We start from the raw sequence: 21,179 nt of genomic DNA on the forward strand, positions 1-21,179 counted from the left end.
ATGGCATAATATGCAATAGCTTCATGAAGCATGTATATTTTTTCAAAACCCATAAAAAGATAATGCAAAATGTTTTCGAAAGTTTTGGATAAAACATAATAATTAGAATTTGTTTATTAGATACAGTTCACTTATTTTTCCAGGATAAAATTTATTTTCTTCAATTAATCGTATGCTTTTCATGGTTAACTGTATAAAAAAAACGGTATAAAAACTATATAAATCACTATTTTAACATCCCTTTTTTCACCTATACCGGATGGCCAACTCTCCTCGACCTTGTGAGGTGGCCACTTGTTTATTTACAAACATTTTTTTTTCCTTCAAATTTTGTTCTCAACATTTCACTATATGTTGAGAACATGAATGAGATTTTAAAATATGCATAAACATTTCTTGTATATATTCTTAGTACTTGTATTTTGATTTGATTAGGTTTTAGATGCATAAAAGAAATGCGTGTGATCATTTTTCTTCCTTTTCACCTTTTTTTTTAAGAAAAAAAGATTTCTAAGCATGTTTTGACAAAGCATCTTAAAGCGAATTCAGTCATCCATCATGAAGTACAATAGAAATCGTTGTAAGTAAAAAAAAAATATAGAACCGTCACGTTACGTAATTAATTTTCATTAAACAAAAGCAAAAAAAATATATTATGACACATTTTTTTCGGCATTTATTTGACATAAATGAAAATAAAGACACCAGAAGGCAAACTAATCCATCTTTCATAGTGTTAAATTAGGGAAAAGAATTTTGAGATAATTTTTTTGTCATTACGCATATATGTTAGTGTCATTATCTGCAATTAATGTGGAGATAGTCATCTCAAAAAAGATAGATGAATTTACTTTGATTGAGGAAAATATTAAACATAATATTCAATGATCTACATTTTGTTACATAACTTTTTGTGTCGTAAATATTGATGGACGGAATCTTTATAGTTATTTACTAATCAAAAGAAATGGAATATTTTTATAGCAGTTTAGTCCAAATTCTTTACTGTGTCGTGGATGCAGTTTCTTCGTAGAAAAGTAGAATTTTTGTCTGTGGAAGATACATTTTAATTTTATTATGAAGGGATATTTATCCCAGAAATATAAACAAATTCATTTGCGAAAAATTTATTTATTATTAAGAGAATATTGCCATGCTTAGAAATAATGAAATACAGAAGTTTCTAAAAAAAGGGATCAAGAGAATCATTCTCTTAGCATCAAGAATTTCTATCACGATAAAAATTCAACGGTTGGGACTGAGAGGCCCTCTAGTCCGATCGCTAATAATTCTCAATTAAAAGTAAGTGGATTGTTGCCAACGGGTAGTTAAGAGCTCGGGAAGAGATCCGTGGTTGGCGATTTATCGAAAGATAAAATAGCCAACCTCCCATAATCTATAAAATTCGAAAATAATTTGAAGAAAGCTAATCGCTGAAAAGACTGTGAGAATTGGTATAACCATGTAATTGAAATATTTTTGCGGTAAGAAATAAAGAATAAAGAGTTATAAATATATTTTGTTTTCGAATTAGTCGCGACAATGAATTAATGAGTTAATTAAGTTAGTCGTTACATTGATTGTGAAGAAAAAACAGCTTTTTAAAAAATGTCATAAGAAACAAATATTGGTTTAATTTAATGAAAATTCGATTAAGAATGATTTAAAAACTTAATTTAAGAAATAAAAGACAAGAGACGGTTACCAAAAAGTGTTCTGTAGAACCCTAGGGTGCCATGGAAAGGTCAAAGGGAATCCGTGAGTTAGGATTCTTTTTTTTCTCTTTATAACCAGATAGGATTTTTGAAGCCTATGATAGGTTTGCATCGAATCAATAAACTATTATTTATTAGCTGTTTGGGTTATTTTTATGAAATTATTTAAATAAATAACAATGAAAAAGAATAAAAATATTTTTTCCAATAACAGTACATTGAATAAATTACTATAAGGATATTCAATTAAGTAACAAAATTCAAGAATAAATAATTATTTTTTTCCGAAAACCATTCTCGTCGATTATAACATTTATAACCACCACAATTAAGGCTATTTCATTCATTTTGATTCATATATACGTCAAACACTAATAGATTAAGAGTCGCTGCCTAACATAAAACATAAAACCTGCCAAAATATAAATTTTAAGACAGTTATTGATGAAACAACATAAAAATTTCATTCTTCACATTAAATGCTTACAATTTAAATTGTAGTTTTTTTTTTTTTTTTTTGGTTAGCAAAACCACACCTGCTTATTTAAAAGTCAGGATTCCGTCAAACTAAATTTGATCGGCTAGGGTTCCATGACTGAAAAAAAAAATGGCGAACGCTGCTTTAAGAAAAGAAACAGAATAATAATATCAGGGAAAAGTTTAACACGCATCAAACAATTCTGAATAATAAGGATTCATAAAGTTTCAATTAAATAGAAAAGCAAAGTAATATTAAAGTGAAAACTGAAATTGAGATCTTTTACAAATATATATCTTCCAATATAATTGCGTTCAATAACCCAAACTATTTTCCGAAAGGATACATCAAATTACAATTGATACTGTGGAATTATAGAAACTAAAATTGATTTTACGATGTGTAGAAAAACTTTTACATCTATGACTCAGAAATATCATTACAAGTAACAACTTAGTGTAAGTGATATAAAAATTATATCCATGAGAACTCAATACTCAAGAAAACTGACTCATATAACACATTACAATATACGTCAGGACAGCATAAAACTGCGAACGTTTATCTTAGTTGCATTAGTATCTGTTTTTATTTTTAATTATTGGAAGATTAACTAATTGTTTCTAAGTGACAATGATCGTAAACTGCAAAAAAAGTGCAATTTTTATTCGATCATTTTTAAATTTTTGCATTGGTAGAAGTCTGTGTAGAAAGCTTTAGAAAAAAAAATTGCTACGAAGTCATAGCCAGGAGTATTATTTTTATTGTTGATATTTAAGAAGTTCCTTTCATAGGAATTGTAACCATATAAAGTTATAACGCTTCTAGAGACAGAACTTTTATTTGGCCACCAAAAATTTCTTCGAAAAACATGTTTCAAATGCATTTAAAATTACTTAAGGGACATCAAAGTGTATCCGAAATATTTTCATTACAATAAAGCAAAAACATTTTTAAGTTGCGAGAACATTGAAAAATTCTATTACGGGAAAAGGAAACTTTAGGCTTCGAGAACTGCATATTGATGTATAGATCTTTTCAAATTTTAACACCTTTTTCGACAAGGTTGGCTCCATATTAGTACTTAATAAAATGTGAACTTTTTTTAATATTTAAAAAATCAAATAATGGATTTTTTGAAGTATTTACTCATTCTAGACGTTCATTGTCTGCTTAACCGGGTTTTTCAGTCATTACATTCGATGAGCAATGTACAAAAATAAACAATAGGACTGAAGATAAGCCTGACTAAGCCGTAAAATTGAAAATAAAATACATTCTTTAAATATAAATTTAATCCGGCTGTAAAAAAACCTCGTTATGCGAGTTAGTGAATTTTAAGAAATTTAACAGTATTTTGTATCATCCCACACTTAAGATATGAAATAAGTACGCACGCTCGGTAATTATTTGATAATTAATATTAATATTGCGATCTCCACTGACACTAGCGCATCTTACTTTGAAACTTACTATCAGGAGGGGCATTATGATACGTAAAACTATAGCATCTCTTTAATGATATAAGTATTAATTCTGAAAGTTCAAAGTATTATTTTTGAGGATACAGGGCCTGCGCTAAGCATTCGCCACCTTGCCAAATGTGATAAAATCCCCGATTCGGTGAAAAGAATTGTATTTTGGCGAAAGATTTTTCTACCGAAAATAGAAATATATATATTCTCCTCGATTCGGAAAAAAAGTGAAAAGGAACCTTTTTGAACAAACCCTGCATATTTCATTCTATTACAGTAATTTCCTTTAAATACGTCGTATAGCCAATTAGAAGTATAATAAGTCCAGCGACTGTAAGCATTGGCAACAAGAGAGATTACGGAAGTGTGAGACCAACTACGGTAAAATATAGATTAATACTTCCGTTGCCAGATCACGCGATATTACGTGAGGAAATTTTTTCCTTCAGTTTGTGTCCAATAAAACAGATTAAGTGGTAGCAAGATGCATATTATCATCCAACTATTTTAGCAGAAAATGTGTTTTTTCGTAACAATAACATATTAGTAACATGACAATAGCATTTCTTTATTTCAGTTTTATCCTTATAATACTGCCCTCTAGTCTAAGAGGTTATCAAAATATAACCCAATTCTATTCCTATTTCTTTCCCAATCATTGCTTGTTTACTCCTCTCCAACTGCAAAATAACTCTCGATTTGAATTTGAATTTTATGAAAATAATTCAATTAATAGTTATTTTTATTTGAAGCTTTCTAACGGCAAAAAACCAGTCATAAAAAAGTTTTAGATTTTGCTTTTGGATAAGAATTTCAAAAAATGGCTAAAACATTTGATATTTGTCTTATATGCTGGTCAATAATTACAAGTCCTTAGCGCAGGCCCTAATGGATTGTATTGATATTTAAATTCAAGGCTGTTAAAGGAAATGTAGATTTTTTCGAAGAAATAATCTATTTGAAAAGATTTATATTTGTATACAGGGATTTATTTATCAACTCGTTTAAAAAAGTACTTTTTTTTAAATAGTTAAAATAAACTTCGATATTTTTTTTCTTTTTTAAATCTAATATATATTGTTGCATAGCAGTTTTAATCTATCACGTTCTCAGTTGTGCGCATTCCAATGCCTTTTTGCTTCAATTTTATTTTTCTATTATTTTAATTCAATTTCTTTAAAATCATTTTAACTCATAAAATATATAATCAAAATAATGGGGGGGGGGGGTTTACACCACCACACCCACAGTCGAGTGATCACCTTGATTCTATGTTCTTCCGCTCCATTGATTTTTTTTTAAAAAAAATCATTCAATTATGAAACACCCGGTAAACTGTATTCGAACAAAACATTTTAGTACATTCAAATGCGAAAGTCGCAAGAAATGCTCACTGTAATCCGTGTCTTTATTTCTAAAACATGATATGTTTCCCACATTGGCGGCAAACGAAAACAACAATGACGGCGGATAATCTCGTTCGTTTTAAAATAGTGGATAAGATTCTAAGTTCCCGCCTTCTTTTTCTTTTTTTTTTAATTGTCATAAATTGTAAGGCTTTTCTATTTCCGCAGCCAAGTCACTTGTCGTTTGACGCCAATTTGCACGCTATTGATATTGATTAAATATCTCTTTAAGTAACTCAACTGGACGGTAAGAGCGGGATGGGTATTTGAGGTCATAATTTGCATTTTCAATCTTGACATACCAATCAAGAACAGTTCTTTCAATTTTGGAGTCTTCTCCATACGCAGCACAAATGTCACGAACAGTTTTTGTGGATTTAGAACCTTGATTAGAAGCAAATATTAGTAGGTGACGAAAATGCTAATTTTTCTCAACTCGAATTTATAATTTCATGAAAGGAAAATTTACATAAATTAACGCGAAATAAAACATAGAGTCCATTGGAGCAAAACATCTTGCAATAATTAATCACATATTTAATGTTAAAATTTAAAAATAACACCGGAAGCTTAGATTCCAACCCAATCATTATGTTAATTAATAATTAATAGTTATATTATTTATAAGTTATGAAAATCAAATCAATTACTAGATTTTAACGTAAGAAATTTTACAAGTGTGTAGCGCATTCAATAGTGAATCAAATATTTATTCCTGACATAACACTTACTTCTGCTGTTCATTTTTTAATGTATATTAGGCAGTTACATATTCTTTTGTACTCATAACTGATATTCCGTTTTTTTATACCATTAATGTTTGGTATTATACACTCGGCATTGGACATCAAGTTGCAGTCAATATTAAAGCGATCATGACCTTCGTATTGCTAAAATAATAATAATAATAAATTAATTTGAAACGCATACAAATCGCCCTTTCTAAGATGTTATCTTACTTCATGAGTTATGTAAAATCAGATTATAATGATTTCAATTTTTTTATTTCGTATCTCATCAATAACACGCCTTTGTAAAAGCTAACTTGCCTCGTCCAGTTTTCGACACTACGAGGAAATATGAAAAATAACTTCTTTTTTTTTTTAGTTGGAGGTGTTCAAAAATATCGTTATCATTCTTGGAAACTCTTCTCCCCTCCAATATCAAATGATATCGTTCACGAAGTTCATACCTCTAATTGATGTCCTAATCGGGATATCAATTTTCAATAAAAGTGAATTTATCTATCCCGATTTGTCTATCCCGAATTTACTATCCCGATTATTTTTTTTATTAATTCATTTTTTCTTAACTTGTTATGTATTAAAGGTAGCGTATGATATTTTTATTATTATTATTCAATGTATTTTAATGTTTTCATAATTTATATATATATTTTTGAATAGAGAAAGTGCACAAAGAATAACCGGTCCACAATGAATAACTTATGATCTAATGATCGGATCCTCAAGTTCTAGTCGTCAATCTTAATGATACGAAGGGGTGATCTCAAATATGGTAATTATTTAATTCAGTCAATATTTTAAGTTACGAAATCAGTCACACTATTGTACCTCTGAAGAAACGTGTCTTTTTTCCGACCGTTTCGGATTTCTGATTCCAAAAACACAAGTTCTTCGATTTCGCTTAAATTTTGTATCTTGCCATTTAAAATTACATTCCTTATAATGATGTAAAAATATTATGTACCTTACTATTCAAATGCGCTTAGACTACTACTAAATAAAATAATAAATATTTACCAAAAGTTAAATTTTGCTTAATTTAACTTTTCGCATAATTTTCGGATAAATGAATTTAATAAAGTGTGTGAAAATGTTTTCGATTTGCTTAAAAAGTTCTCGAGATATAGTAAAATGCGCAATAAGTCAAATTAACATTAAGGGGTTCAAACCTTGGAGCACTCTCCTGACCAAATCCTATTGGTACCATATTTCCTAGATTGCGGCTGCCACCTATATTTTGTGGAGATCGGAAATCGAGAACGTTGTAAAAAGAAGTATGTTTATTCAGAGAAAGTACGTTTTTGTTTCTCATTGCCTAACTTAAAATATCTTATGCTCTAATATATTTGAGATCACCTCTTCGAATTCATAAGATTGAGTCCTAGAACGTAAAGAACCGATCATCCTATCAAAAGTTATTTAAAGTGCTCCGTTTTTTATTTTACGAATTGTACATTAGAATCTACTTAATTTGACAATTAGTAATATTTTATATACCCTTAACATAGAATTAATGAAACAAAACATGGCAATTGCAAGATAAACTCATATAAATGAGAAACTAAATTATTTACAAACCGCTATACTTAATGAGGTATTAATTTTCGCCAATAAATGTATCGTTATTTAGTTTAAATTATTTTTTAACTATTAAACTTTTTAACTATTAACTATTTAACTATTAATCAATTTTCTTCAGAATTTTACTGGGCAAAATAGTTTCTTACTTATAATAATGTTTCTTTTTCTCTCATGTGAATTACTCTTATTCTCTTATCTTCTCATGTGAATGAAAGAAATGCGGGGTTCTCGATACCAGAAGATCGTTCTAAATCCCTCAGAAATATTTTTCACTCTTTGTTATTTTTTAATATATTTCATATCGCCTACATGGAGTACATAATAAGGTTTGTGCCGTACAGCTATTTTTGATAATAAATTAGATGTAATTCTATCTGTAGGAATATTTCTCTCTATCTCTCGAGATCATCTTTTTATAAGCTCAAAATAAACTTGATGGCAAAAATAACAGAAAATAAAAAAATGAAATTATGAAAAACAGAGAGAGATTAGATGCAGTATTTTAAATATTCATTTTATCGAAGAATTTAAAAAGAGAAAAAAAATCGTCCCAATTTGAACTGTTATCATCATGTAAAGTTAACGCTATATATTGCTAACAAGTAAAATTACTTCTCTTTTATTACTTCTCATTCTATCACAAAATCTGCTTTCCTAAGTTGAAATATTATTATGTAACCATTATCTTATTAACAAGACCATTTATAAAATTACAGTAATTATATATTTTATACACTAAATGGTATTTATTATTATTATTATATATATATATGTGTGTGTGTGCGTGTGTGTGCGTGTACGTGTGCGTGTGTGTGTGTGTAACATAAAAAGCTTCAAAAGCTGCATAAAAAGCTGCTAATCCATTGGGCTCTGCCCGCGTGGGTTCGAATCCCATCCTCGTCGTGTTATTATAGGGCCGGAATAGCCTGGTCGGTAGGGCGCTGGGCCCATATCCAAGAGGTCGTGGGTTCGATCTTCGCCGGCCGAAGACTCCCCGTGTAGTAAATGGTGACTGATACACGTTAAATCTGTCGAGTCTCAAAGTCCTCCATGTTCCCACAACAAATCAATACCTCTGGGGGTACTGATCCAGGAGTTTCCTTGTCTTCTGGATTGGTTCAAAATTACAAGGCTACGGAGTTGAACGTAAGTAGTCGTAAACCCATGAAATTGGGTCGGCTGTTCAACGACGGTTATAAAATAAAAAATTGATCTTTTTATGTTATCCTAATAAATTATTCTAATCGAAATTCTTTCTCAAACTTTAAAAAGCCACATCCTGTTCTTAAATCTATTTTTGGCTCAAGCATGCATTTAATTAAAAGAAGGACATTTTTCCCTTTACTCTCTGTGAGAAACTATCGACCTATTTCACAAACCAACTACAATTTCTTAGATTTCCCTCTTTCCCTAAATTGAAACATTTTACGGATTTTACTTTGCAAGATTTTCCCTAACATATAACCAAGGAGCGCAACTTTTTGCTTACACTTTTACACACTTTCATGACTGCCTCTGTCTAATAATTAATAAATAAATTTTGTACCCTCCTTCCCGGCCTAAGACCTGTTTTAATCCTTCCACTCGGCAACGACGTTATAAGTCGCCAGGATTGAACTGTCGGGAAGGGGGTACGGTATATCAAAAATATGGAATATCTCTCATTTGAAATTAAATAAATCAACTTCGGAAGAGGGTACATCCATAGAGTTAAGAGTATAAGTAGAGATGACATTTCCCACCCTCCTATGAGTAGAAACTGAAGTAACTGTCGGCCATCTTGGATTATGCAAAGCATTCATTGTAACCTATGGTTGCATGGCTAAAAAATGGAAGTTTTTAAATGTCAAGCAAAGCTTAATTTTTTTATTGCTTTTAGTAACACGCTCCTCATTTATTACAATTTAATATTTATAAAAATAACATAACTAAAGATTAAATTTAATCATTTTTATGCCAAATAATCTAATATTTTATGTATGTAGATTTATTTTTTTGACACATAAATGAAAAAAAAAAATAGTTTAAATTAAAACGCTTTTTATTTTAAACTGTTATTTTTTATTTAATGCTTAAAAAAGAAAGAAAAAAAGTTTTTTGTTAGTAATTTTTTCATGCATTTATTAATTTTGGAAGACAAACTTTCCCTTTCATAAATTATATCCCTCAATTGAAGCAGTCATTTTTTGTTGATTGAATCCTCATAGAAAAATAATTGAATTTTAATACTTTAATAAAAGTTGTAAAAAAACATTTGATAATTATTAAAAAACTTGAATTAAAAGCTAAACATTATTATATTTATTTTATACATTTCCTTTATTCACTAGAATAACACTGAACTTTAAATTCTTTTTCTCAGTTCATGAAAATGAATTTCATATTTTATTCTTAAAAAATACACAGACATAAAAGAAAAATAAATAATTTTATTTATTTTTACATTATATACCATCAATTTCCATCAATATATCATCATTAAAGTAAGTACTATCAGAGTTTATTAGTCAAGAATAATAATTCTTCACTCACAAATATGAATAATATATGTTGGCTATTCGACAGTAAAATATTGCATTAAATGTATTACAAGTGATAAGAATTTAAAAATATACACTTATTTATACACACATTTTAAAGTACACAAAAAACAAAAATTTAAAAAAACGTAACTTTATTGTTAACAATTTTTTCATTCATTTATTAATTTTAGAAGAAAAACTTTCCCTTCATAAATTATATCCCTCAATTGAAGCATTGTCATTTTTTGAAAATAATTGAATTTTAATAAGAGTTGTGAAAAACATTTCATACATTTTTTAAAAAATTTGAATTAATACTTTAATTTGTCACTATCTTGTAAATGGTTTTTGCAATAATATTGAAAATTATAAATAGTTTAATAGTTATTAGAGTAAATTAATATTTAAATTATTTAACAATAAGAGTTTTTGTTCACAAATTTTTTTTTAATCAATGAATATGTAAGACCATCAAGCAGATTTATTGTTCTATCAATCATATCTTCTGAGAAATGCTCATTACACAATTTACTACACGAAGAAGGTTTCCAATTAACTCGTCTCACAGCTTTGATCCATAACTGTTTACGTTTTTCATCTTTAGGAAAACTGCAAATAAAATTCCAACTTAAAAGCATGAACATAAAAACTCGTTAATTATTTAAGTCTTTTAAACAACCGACTCAAAAGATTTATAATTAGCAATTAGAAACAACTTTATTAAAATTTTGATAATTACAGTTAATCCAGTCGATAATTTCAAAAAAATAAATGCAGTAGCACAAATAGTCTGTTTTCAGTCTATTATTCTCAACTAAAACCCACTAATCCAATATAGATTACCCACAACTGAAACTTTTAATTTATTTCATTGACCTAAATGCATATTAATTATCAATAAAATGTACGAACTGAAGTAGTTCGCAAAATGAGAGTATGGCTGATTTTTGCCAGTTTCTATAGTTCACTGGATTTTCTATTCTAAAATTTATGGAAAGGTTTCCACCAAGGTTATAAAAGTGAAAAAAAGTAACAATTTGGGTGGATTTTTTAAATTATGTTTGTGTGTTAAAAACTCTCAAAAAATTTTATGTCATTCATCAGGGCAAGAGTGGTCATAAATAAAATAGCAGTTGAATAAAAATCAAATTGTTGACAAACTAGACATTACGATCATATTTTTAAATTCCACTTAATAGCAGAGCAACAGTTCGGAATTACAATTGAAAAAGCAGCAGTGCTTATTTTTAATGTTTAGATTACCAAATAATGATCAATAACAGTAAATAGCAGAAAAACACACAAAATGATTTGAGAAACTCTTCATCATAGATTAAATTTCATAAAAGCATAAAATATTGTAGCAAATAAAATAAATACTTTTAACCATTCTCACTAATTCGAATAACACATTCTACTTATTGATACTATAATTATGCCATATTAATTGTCAATTAAGCAGTATAAAAGTAAACGAAATCACATTATCTTATCTATAATTAGTTTTATAGTTTTGATATTCTATAAGCCACTTAGAAATTCTATTTTGATTCATTTCAATAAAAATTGATAAGAATCAAGGTTGGGTTTGAAATGAATACCTAATAGTTAAGAAGAAGAAAAAAAATCTTTTGTCTTCTGACATTAAAGATACAGTTTATTGTAAGAACAGAATTTAAAAATACTAAATTAGAAAATGAATAAGAGAATTGAATTTACACTTACCTATGAAATGTAATTCCAGGCAGTCCATCGATTCGTACAGCCATATGCAACACAGCTTGTCATTTTTACAAGCAAAATATAACTAATTCAATGTTTAAAAGGTAAAATAAAGAAAATCGTTAAAGAGAAATAAAAAAAAACAATAAAAAATAACATTGATATCAGCAATTTCAACGCGCAGAAGACAGCAGCATTCGAACGTTTTGCATAAACCAATATGGCCGACCGGTTACAGTGACGGCTTCACTGCTACTTTCTCATGTCAACTCTACCTATACTCTTTACTCTATGGGTACATCAAAAATATCGAATATCTCATTCGCATGGACAGTCGAAAATTTATTTAGTCAAATTCTTCTGCAACTCTGCAATTAATAATTCATCCAGTATCTTCAACAAAAAATAAATTCTTCGATCATCAAACTTTTTGTTTATGTAAATGACGCCCAGTGGAACTTAACGAACATCGACTTTGCATTTGTGTATGCTGCATGTTGTGTTTACATTCTAAAGGTGATAAGCACTACTAGAGAGCTGAGAAAATCTGCATTAGACGTTAAAAAGTTTTCGATTTGAAACCCTCATCCCTTCCGGAAAGCGAAGCATTTTATCGTCGATGAATAATCACACCCCGGAATGGTTTACAACTCAAAGAATCGGCATAAACTTCTCCTTCGCTATCGGTGTTAATTTACGTATTCATCTTAACGAAGAAACAAATTTTTTTCCCTAGGAGCTCTCGATTTTGCTTTTGGAATTGTGTTCAAGGAATTTCGACGTACTTTCATCTATGACGTTGCGGTTTTCAAAATGTGTTCTTGGACTAATTCGAACTTTCTCAAGTATCCTTTGTGTTAATTTTTTTACAAGTCTCATAAAACAATTTCTTGAATTTTTATTGATTTAAAAAATAAAAAATAAATAAAAAAAAAAACACTCTTGTATATGAACAAAAATCATAGATTATTATTTTAAATTTTTTTCATACTTCATGTTTCAATTGAAACAATTTTTGTACATTGATCGTATTTACTGTTGAAATTTTCATTTTCAGTGAATTGATTGTTTCGATTGGCATAAAAAATGTTTGGAAAAATTATTTTCATATTTATTGTTTTATGTGTTACAATTTCCATGATTTATTGATTAGTTGAATTTATATTTTTGTTTTACTGGTGTTTAGGGTTAAGATGAAAATGCCAATTAAAAAAAATTTTTCTCTTCTAAATGAAACTACAATAATTATAGAAATTCAATTTTAATATATGAATGCAATTACGGTGTGGCAGAAATTAAATCAAGAAGTGTTAAACCTAATACAAAAAATTTGGAAAATGAATAAAATACTTGTTAAAATTTGAATTGAAATGTGAAACCCTCCTTCCCGGCCTAAGACCTGTTTTAATCCTTCCACTCGGCAACGACGTTATATATATATATGAAAAAAAAGCAACTATAGGAGTTGATGAGAGGAGTGTGTAGGTGTATAGAGACTTTTACTATAGTAGAAAACCTAATATTTAAGGAAATAAAGCATCGAACGACAAAAAATAGTATAAGTAAATATAGCCTTATTCTTAAAAATTATAAAAGACAATTTTCCGGAAACTATTCAAATCATTTAATTAAGATTCCAAATTTAAGAATTCGAATTAAGTATCTAAGCACTTTTATTTATCAATAAAAACTAATTCAAAGTTATAAAAATTTTCATTACTTAATTTTTTTCGAAAATATTAACTATTTTTTAAATCAAAACACTATTTAACTATAATTTATATTATTTAATTTATTTATCTACATAAAAAATTCTCTGTAGCATTTAAAAATGATGTTTTTCAAAATGAACTTTCAAATAAGAAAAATCATGATGTGGCAATTTGAAAGTCACATTCTTCATTATTTAGTAAACAACTGCAGATTTTAGGAATTACCAAAGAAATAACGCTTTAAAAAAATAAATAGCGCCATCAATTAGAGCTTTAGCCCTTTAAATAAAGCTTTTTTTAAAGAAAAATATATATAAGCCATTAAAAAAGTAATCGCTAGAATAAATGATAATTCTGTCATATTGAAAATAAGTTAAGATATCTGCCTCAGTTATCTGGAATAAAACCAATTTATTTGAAAATTTTATTTGCTGCTGTACGTGCTAACATTTTCTTTTAAAAAAAAACACTTATTTGGTAAAATTTTCTGTTGCATAATCTTATAAAAAATCAGTGCCCTTGCGAAGTTTATTTTTGCGAAGGAAAAAGATTCAACTTGCTTTCAAATTCCCCATTTTTAAAAAACATATTACATAGAATTTAAGAAAAAAAGCTGTGTGGGTGGCCCACGAGATATTTTTCAAGGAAAATAATGCTACACTTTGCTAATAAATCAAATACAGACGCCATATTTTTCAAAAATGTATCCTGAGATATTTAAATACATAATTTCTATTCTAGTGAGTGGTGCGATAAGGTAGAAAAAAATGAACAAAAATATCAGAAACAAAATCTTATGCGACACTATATTATATACAGCTAAATAAGTAGAATTTCAATTATGTATATAAAAAAGATACAAACTAAACATGAATAATTCATCAACACGCATATTGATGTACCAGTTTGTTTTCGTTTTAACCTCCTTATTTTCAAAAAAAAATTTTTTTTTGGAGAAAAATGAAAGAAATATAATAGAAAAGAAATGATCGAATTAAATAAAAATGCTCAATGAGAATATAATGAGCAAGAAATAAAAAAAATATATATAAGTAAAATTTATAAATAACAAAAAAAAAAGTCTATACAAGCGTGTTCCCTAATTGCCACTATTACTTTGTAATCAATACCTATAATTACGATACGCATATAATTACAAAATAATGTGCTTGTTGAATAATATTTTCAACGATTACATAATTTTTGTACCAATCTGTCTTCCTTTTTATCTCATTTGTTTTTAAAGAAAAAGATACATTTTCAAGAAAAATGATAACAAAAGTACGTCAAAATGGTAAATAAGAAAGTGAGGAAAAGAAATGATGAAAATTAAATAAAAATGAAAAATTTGAATATAATGAGGAAATTATTTAAAAAAAATGTAAACGAGAAAAAATACTCAATTCCGTAATTATCGCAATAAATTTATGCTTTTAGAAACATCTCTAAAATTGACATTTATCGTAAATGTATACAAAATACTTTTTTTAAATCTAAGTGTGAAAACTTTTAATAATTTTTCTTATCTTCTTGATAAGAAAAATTATCATAAATATATATTTGCTCTTAAATGTTTTATATTTTTTAATACAACTCTCCAGATGTATTTTTCATACAAAGTTTATTTTTTTCGGTTTACAAAAAAAATCATGTAACTTGTTTTGAAAATACATAATGCTTTTTACTTTCTTAGTTAAATAATTCATATTTTGTTAAATTAGTTGACATTTCTGTAAATTTTTTATTTTTATTTCTCATGGCAAAAGAAAATGACAAACTCTTACAAAAACAGTGAACAAAAAGGTGAGCAACAAGTAAAATAAAAAAGTCACTATCTCATTAGCAGATGTCGGGCACTCCAGTAGTGCCTCACCTCAGAGTCCCCACGCAGCGCCGAGCATCTCAATAGATGGTTTCTGTTCATAGGGTCATTATTCGAGCATAACGGGCAATTTGGGTCAACAAATGCCGATGCGGCAGAGGTGGTTCGCCAGGCAATCATGGCCCACCGCAAGTCTGAATTCTGCAACAGCTTTATTATTTCTTTAAAATTCAGGAAATGGATAATTTGATTAAGACAGCCGATATTCCTTGAGAGAGAATCCCATCCCAGTATCCATAATTGTAACGAACTTCAGCAAAATTCGCAGCCATTGTTTATTTAAGGATCCAGCTCCCTTTTTTGCGATAAAAACACAGTTCCCGTAATGATAAAAATTTTTAGCAAAATTAGTAGGATTGATCGTTAAACTAAAATGCTAACTTATTTAACTTTTTATCTTAATACGGAGGTCCACACTCGTTTCAGTGTTGGTTACAGTATTAGGCTAAGTGTACAGAGGTCCTGGGTAAGATCCAAGCCTTACTTATGAACATGTTTCTCTCTCCACTTCAGTAACCAACTTTCTCGTTCCTCGATAGGTGGCAGCACTCTTTCCCAAGTTTTACGGATTGCCTTGATTCGGAAAACAGATGGCCTAGGTCTCAAATAAAATGAAGGCCGACATAATAATATCTTCGACATAATAAGGGGAAAACTTAAGTGCAAACCTGTATTTTTATGATCATCAAAGTTATACGGTCATAAACTTATTTTAATAATTAGCTTACCTGATTTCTCTTGAACTCTCTGACAGACATTTCAAATAGCTGAGCATTCTGGACTCCTATCCCACAAAATGTTAAGTATTTTCGAAACACCTGTAAATAATGAGAATAAAATCACTATATCATTGTACAAAAGTAAAATCACTGTAAAAATTGCTTAAAAGTTGAAAAAGGTTACTTTTTTTAAGAAATTTTAGTTTTTTTTAAATTATAATATTTAGTGAAAATTGACAGTATGAAAAAATTCGAACTTATTGATATAGAAGTAAACACTGTAACAAAAGGTATCTCAAAATTAAAATGTGATTATAGTAGCTAAGAAATAAATATAGTCTAATTTGGAAACACCATGTACTCATCGTTAAGTATAGTGGCGGCAAAATAGGAAAGTTTTGATCACCGATCTGTAGATATTCTTTATTCCTGAAATAAAGTTGGTTTAATAACAAGTGCAATGAACTATTATCAAATTAGATATTCTTTTCATATAAGCGATGTGTATCAACGAATAAACTTCGTCACATTTGATGATGTAATGTGTCATTTTTGAGACTATGCAGGTTTGCTCAAAAATAAGTATAAGCTGTTTCAATTTTGAGAATAACACTATACTAAAGTATGAGTAAATAGGTTTTCAAATTCGACTATATTTGTTTCAGCACTATTTTGAAATATTTTTGCTCAATTTTGAGAAACCTTTTTTTTTTCAGTGAAAATGGGTTTCTAATCAGATTATGATAACGTTATGTTACAAAAATGTTAGAAAAAAGAACTCATTTTTTTTCAAACTGGCAGTTTTAGTCAACATAAATACCAAGTACTTTCGAAATTATATAAAAATTAGAGTGTTCGAAGTATTGGACGATTGTTTTGAGCATTACTTTAATATTTTCAAAATAATAGTAGAATTTTTAATTTCGTTCAGAAAAAGTACAGTAACTCAAAAATGTACAAATAATAATTCATTTCGAACAATCGAAGATTAAAATACAATATACAACTGGGAAAGAAATTTATACTGACTGAAATTCATAGCGCAAGTAGTGACTTTGATGACATATGTATTTCTTTACCTGTGTATATTTACAGACATAAGATATGTAAATATTTAATCAGAACAACGACGAAGTACTTATTAAACAACTCAACCCTTTGAAATTTTGACTAAATTTGCCAAGGTATTAGATAGGCCAGATAAACATCAAGATTTTTAAAAGAAAATTTTCTGTAATATCAAGATATTAAAAATACTTCAATATTGCTAAATCCACGAATGGATTAGTATTGACGATATATTAGTATTGACGATAATCGATTATTACTTCGCGCTTTGAACAAAATAGAGATTTGCTTCGAAGTGACCATTTATAAATTAAAATTCATAATGCTGCGGATTTTTGAAGTGTTTTTCCTTGACGACAGCTGACGCATTGTTCGATGGCAATTTGAGAATTTTCCTGTATCATCTTGTAAATTTATTGGCACGTGTTTTCACAATCGTATTAAACGATAAACGAATAAAAAATATTGAAATTACGGTCACTTGATTAATACCAGAGGATAGGAATTAAGAAATAAAATAAAATTACTTTAACTCAATTTCTATTTAAGAGTAGCTGAATACCCGTCCTTCGTACGAGGGGAAAACAAAAAGTAAATAATCGATAAATCAGTGTTGAACAACAATCAGCAAAACAATAAAAAATATTAAAATAATTTTAATTTTTCTCATTTATTTTTTATTTCTTGTGCTTTCCGGTGGCTTTGCCTTCTTAGATTAAACAGAATACATATTTAGTTGTTAATTCTATCAAAACACAGATTAACTGTATTTAATATCATTTGGTGTGGTACTCTTGCTTGAGGCCAACTAACGATAGTCAAAAGTTACCACAAACAATTGATTTCTCCTTTTCTCATCCATTTCGAAGATGCCGTGAAAATACTCTTTCGCAGTATCTATATTAAAACTTTACATATTAATACAATTTGAATAAGTACAAAATAAACTATTATAATACGTTGTACATATATTAATATATTTGGTTTCTATTAAAATCGGACAAATTTTGTAATACCAGTAGCGCTTATTACAAAACTTAATTAAGCATTATTGGCGTCTAAAATACTATGGCAATTTCTTACGTTTCTCCAGAATGGTTCCTTTTTTTATTAATGAGTGCCATAAGCTAGCAGCCATCAATCATTTTATCGTTTAATATTTGGTAAATTAAAATCAACTATAGTTTATTTTAAATGGTTGTTGGCAATGAAAAAATGGCAACCAATAAAAAAAAATACTATTTTTTAACGTCTCTCCTGAACGACATAATCGAAAGTTTCGAATGATTTTCGATTGTGGAACGATTTTTAGAATCGAGGGCGAAATAGCCTTTCTCACCCTCTGTCCAAACTTCTGGACACTAAAACACACGGACACATGAACAGACACGCAAACTCTTTATTTTATTATTTTTATTAGTTTATTTCATAGTAGACAATTGATAAAAAATAAATAAAATAAGCTAATTATTTAGAAAGCATAAGTTAATAAAAAATGTTTTAAGACTTCACACACATAACTATTTAACAGTTAATTATTTATGTGTTAAATAGTGAATGATCATATTTTTAAGTAGTTAAAAATCAATTAACAGAATAAAAAAATCACTTTAATTCATGAGTTCATGTGCATAATATTCAGATAATAGTTTAAATCAAGTTGTAAATATGTTTTTCAATGTTACATTTTTATACGTTTGTAATAATTTGCATTTTCGATCAGAATTTTTATTACTTTTGTTCATTTCAGCGCAACTTCAAATTTGCAAATAACTATTGATTGAAACTAATTTTTTTTCAGGAGTAAATTTAGGAGAATTTTGGATCTGTTAATGGATCCTTCACTATCATAGAATAAACTCGACGCAATCAATATTCCGTAAAAAAGAACTCTTCACGGGATCTTTTATCGTACTAATCCTTCAAAAATATTTTACTGGGAAAAAAAACCTTTTACAAATTATTTCATTATAAAAATAGATCCTTCAAAGAGTTTTTTTAATACCGGAGCCTTACTAAAATATTTCTAACACTAAGACATTTCAGAAATTTTTTGTGGTCAAAATGGACTCTTTATCATGAAAAAAGAATCTTAATCTTTTGCAAATTATTTTATCTGAATAACTGGTTACACACTTTTCAAAATGTTTGACAATTTAAAAATGAGCCTTTCACTTCTTTAACTTATAATTTTAAAATTAAAACTTCATATAAGACATAATTATTGCATTTTTTGGCAAAAAAAAGAGGATTGCATTTATTCATGTTCTGAAAAAAAAATTCTTCCAGAAAAGTTTTGATTCTGCGCTACTTTTAGATTCAGAAATTATGAGATTTTCCACAATTTTATAAAAGCAGGAACATTTCACAAAAATAATTTAAAATAATCTGGCGAAATTCCTAAAAGTTCTTTATTTTTACAAATCCCCCGAATTCTGAAAAAATTCTTCATGATTTTAGTAGCTTTTCTTTTCTTTTTCTTTAACGATTTCAGGACGATTAACGATAATAAAATTTTTAAAACAGAAAATTAAAATCACAAAAAAGGACCTCACTCTTACAAATTCTCCGATTTTGAGAAAAAAATTTTCCCGTTTTTTTTTTAAAAAAGAAGGCTAAAACACTGGAATAGAAATCTAAAAATAACAAAAAAGAAAAATATTTTTACAAATTTTTGTCGTATATTTATTTCCTTTGCAGTATATTTATCTTGATTTAAAAAAAAAGTGTGGTTTTGGTTCGTTAGAATATTAGGCATTATAGGATCGATGAATAGTTGACCCCAATAGATGTGATTAAGGGAAATCGTCAGGCAGGCGCCCTCAAGTAAAAGGGGATATTACGACACAAAATCATTAATGCCGTCAATGGGAAGGACAGTAGTGATTCAATGTGGGAAATGCCTCAACTCATACTAATGCGTCGTTAACTCTTCAGGGGAATCGTTTTGATGTATCAGTCACTTATAATGAGCCCTGATTAAACGAGATCATTTGCGAACGAAACTTTTAAAGAGCCACCTAGAATATACCGTGCATTTTAGACTAGATACATTATTTTTTTTTCCCCACCAAACAGTATTTAGGAGATAAAGACATTTCAAGACATTTTTAGATTTGATAATAATTATCAGCATTTAGTAGCTTGTATTGGAAGGACTCGGATATGACACTTATACTGGATGTAACGTATAGTCCCCTTTTAAAATGTATTTTCTTAGAATCCTTAATTTTTTTTTAAAAAAAACGATGTACAGTGCGCAAAAATAAACAAAATAACCAGAGTTAATTTTTAGCAATTGTTCGTATTTTCAGGTATTAAGACTCAATTTTAATAGTTTGAGCAGTTGAGTTCAAATAAGCTTATTAGTTAGTGCAGACGATATTTTAAGTTAAGAAACCAGAAGCAAAAACTCCCTTAATAGCCACATATTTTATTCGACAGATTATGAATCCTGACTCCCAAATTATTGTGTGTCGACGCAATCTGGGAGGTACGGTTTCAAGAGTTTGATCAGGAGAGCGTTCAGTAGTTAGGACCCCTTAATGTATTTTATTTTTTTTCGTATTTCGCCATATCTCAAGAACTTGAAATTGAAATTGCGAAATATTTGGAGACAATTATAAAATTTCGTAATCCAAAGACATGCATTCCATGCTAAATATATTTTTTTAATAATATTTATTATTTTTGATTATTTTATTAAATAATAGACAGGTCCAGAGAAATCGAATTTTCAATACAAGATTTTTTGAAAATTATATTTCTCAGGAACTATTATGACCAATTTTGCACCAATTTTGTATTTTGTCGTGTAAAAATACCTTCTATAAAAATGATGCAAAAAAATTGTATATCTTGCATTTCGAAATTTTTTAGACCATTATTAAATAAAATATCAGCTAAACGAATTTTATAATTGAGTGCAAAAATTTTAAATTCGCTGAAATTTTTTTTCGAGATAAGGTGAAATACGCAAAAAGTAAAATTAACATTACTTTGGACCGCTTTCCTGACCAAACTAATGGGACCATATTTCACAAATTGCGGCTACTCTCTATATTTTGGGGGTCAGAAATCCGTTGAAAAAAGGGATATGTTTTTTTCAGAGAAAGTACGTTTTTGTGTCTAAATTCGTAACTTAAAATATCGT

At 28.3% G+C, this 21,179-nt stretch overlaps 2 protein-coding genes across 6 annotated transcripts in view; both read right to left on the reverse strand.

Annotated features, from left to right (window-relative positions):
• LOC107449100 (cGMP-specific 3',5'-cyclic phosphodiesterase) overlaps positions 1-21,179 on the reverse strand; it is a 308,625-nt gene that overhangs the window by 54,885 nt on the left and 232,561 nt on the right. For all 5 annotated transcript variants that reach the window (XM_087160033.1, XM_087160032.1, XM_087160031.1 and 2 more), the window contains exon 5: positions 15,968-16,057. In XM_087160033.1, coding sequence (XP_087016159.1) covers positions 15,968-16,057 — 90 coding nt within the window. The remainder of the gene's footprint in view (positions 1-15,967; positions 16,058-21,179) is intronic.
• On the reverse strand, positions 10,196-11,833 carry LOC147814267 (THAP domain-containing protein 2-like). The gene is made up of 2 exons (XM_087160035.1): positions 11,649-11,833; positions 10,196-10,532 (listed from the first exon to the last, which is right to left on the reverse strand). The coding sequence occupies exons 1-2, from the start codon at positions 11,690-11,692 to the stop codon at positions 10,337-10,339; spliced, it is 240 nt and encodes a 79-aa protein (XP_087016161.1). The 5' UTR covers positions 11,693-11,833; the 3' UTR covers positions 10,196-10,336.

Source organism: Parasteatoda tepidariorum, chromosome 3 (assembly GCF_982258835.1).
Source record: "Parasteatoda tepidariorum strain Cologne lab strain chromosome 3, Ptep-v5.0, whole genome shotgun sequence".
Classification (NCBI taxonomy): domain Eukaryota; kingdom Metazoa; phylum Arthropoda; class Arachnida; order Araneae; family Theridiidae; genus Parasteatoda; species Parasteatoda tepidariorum.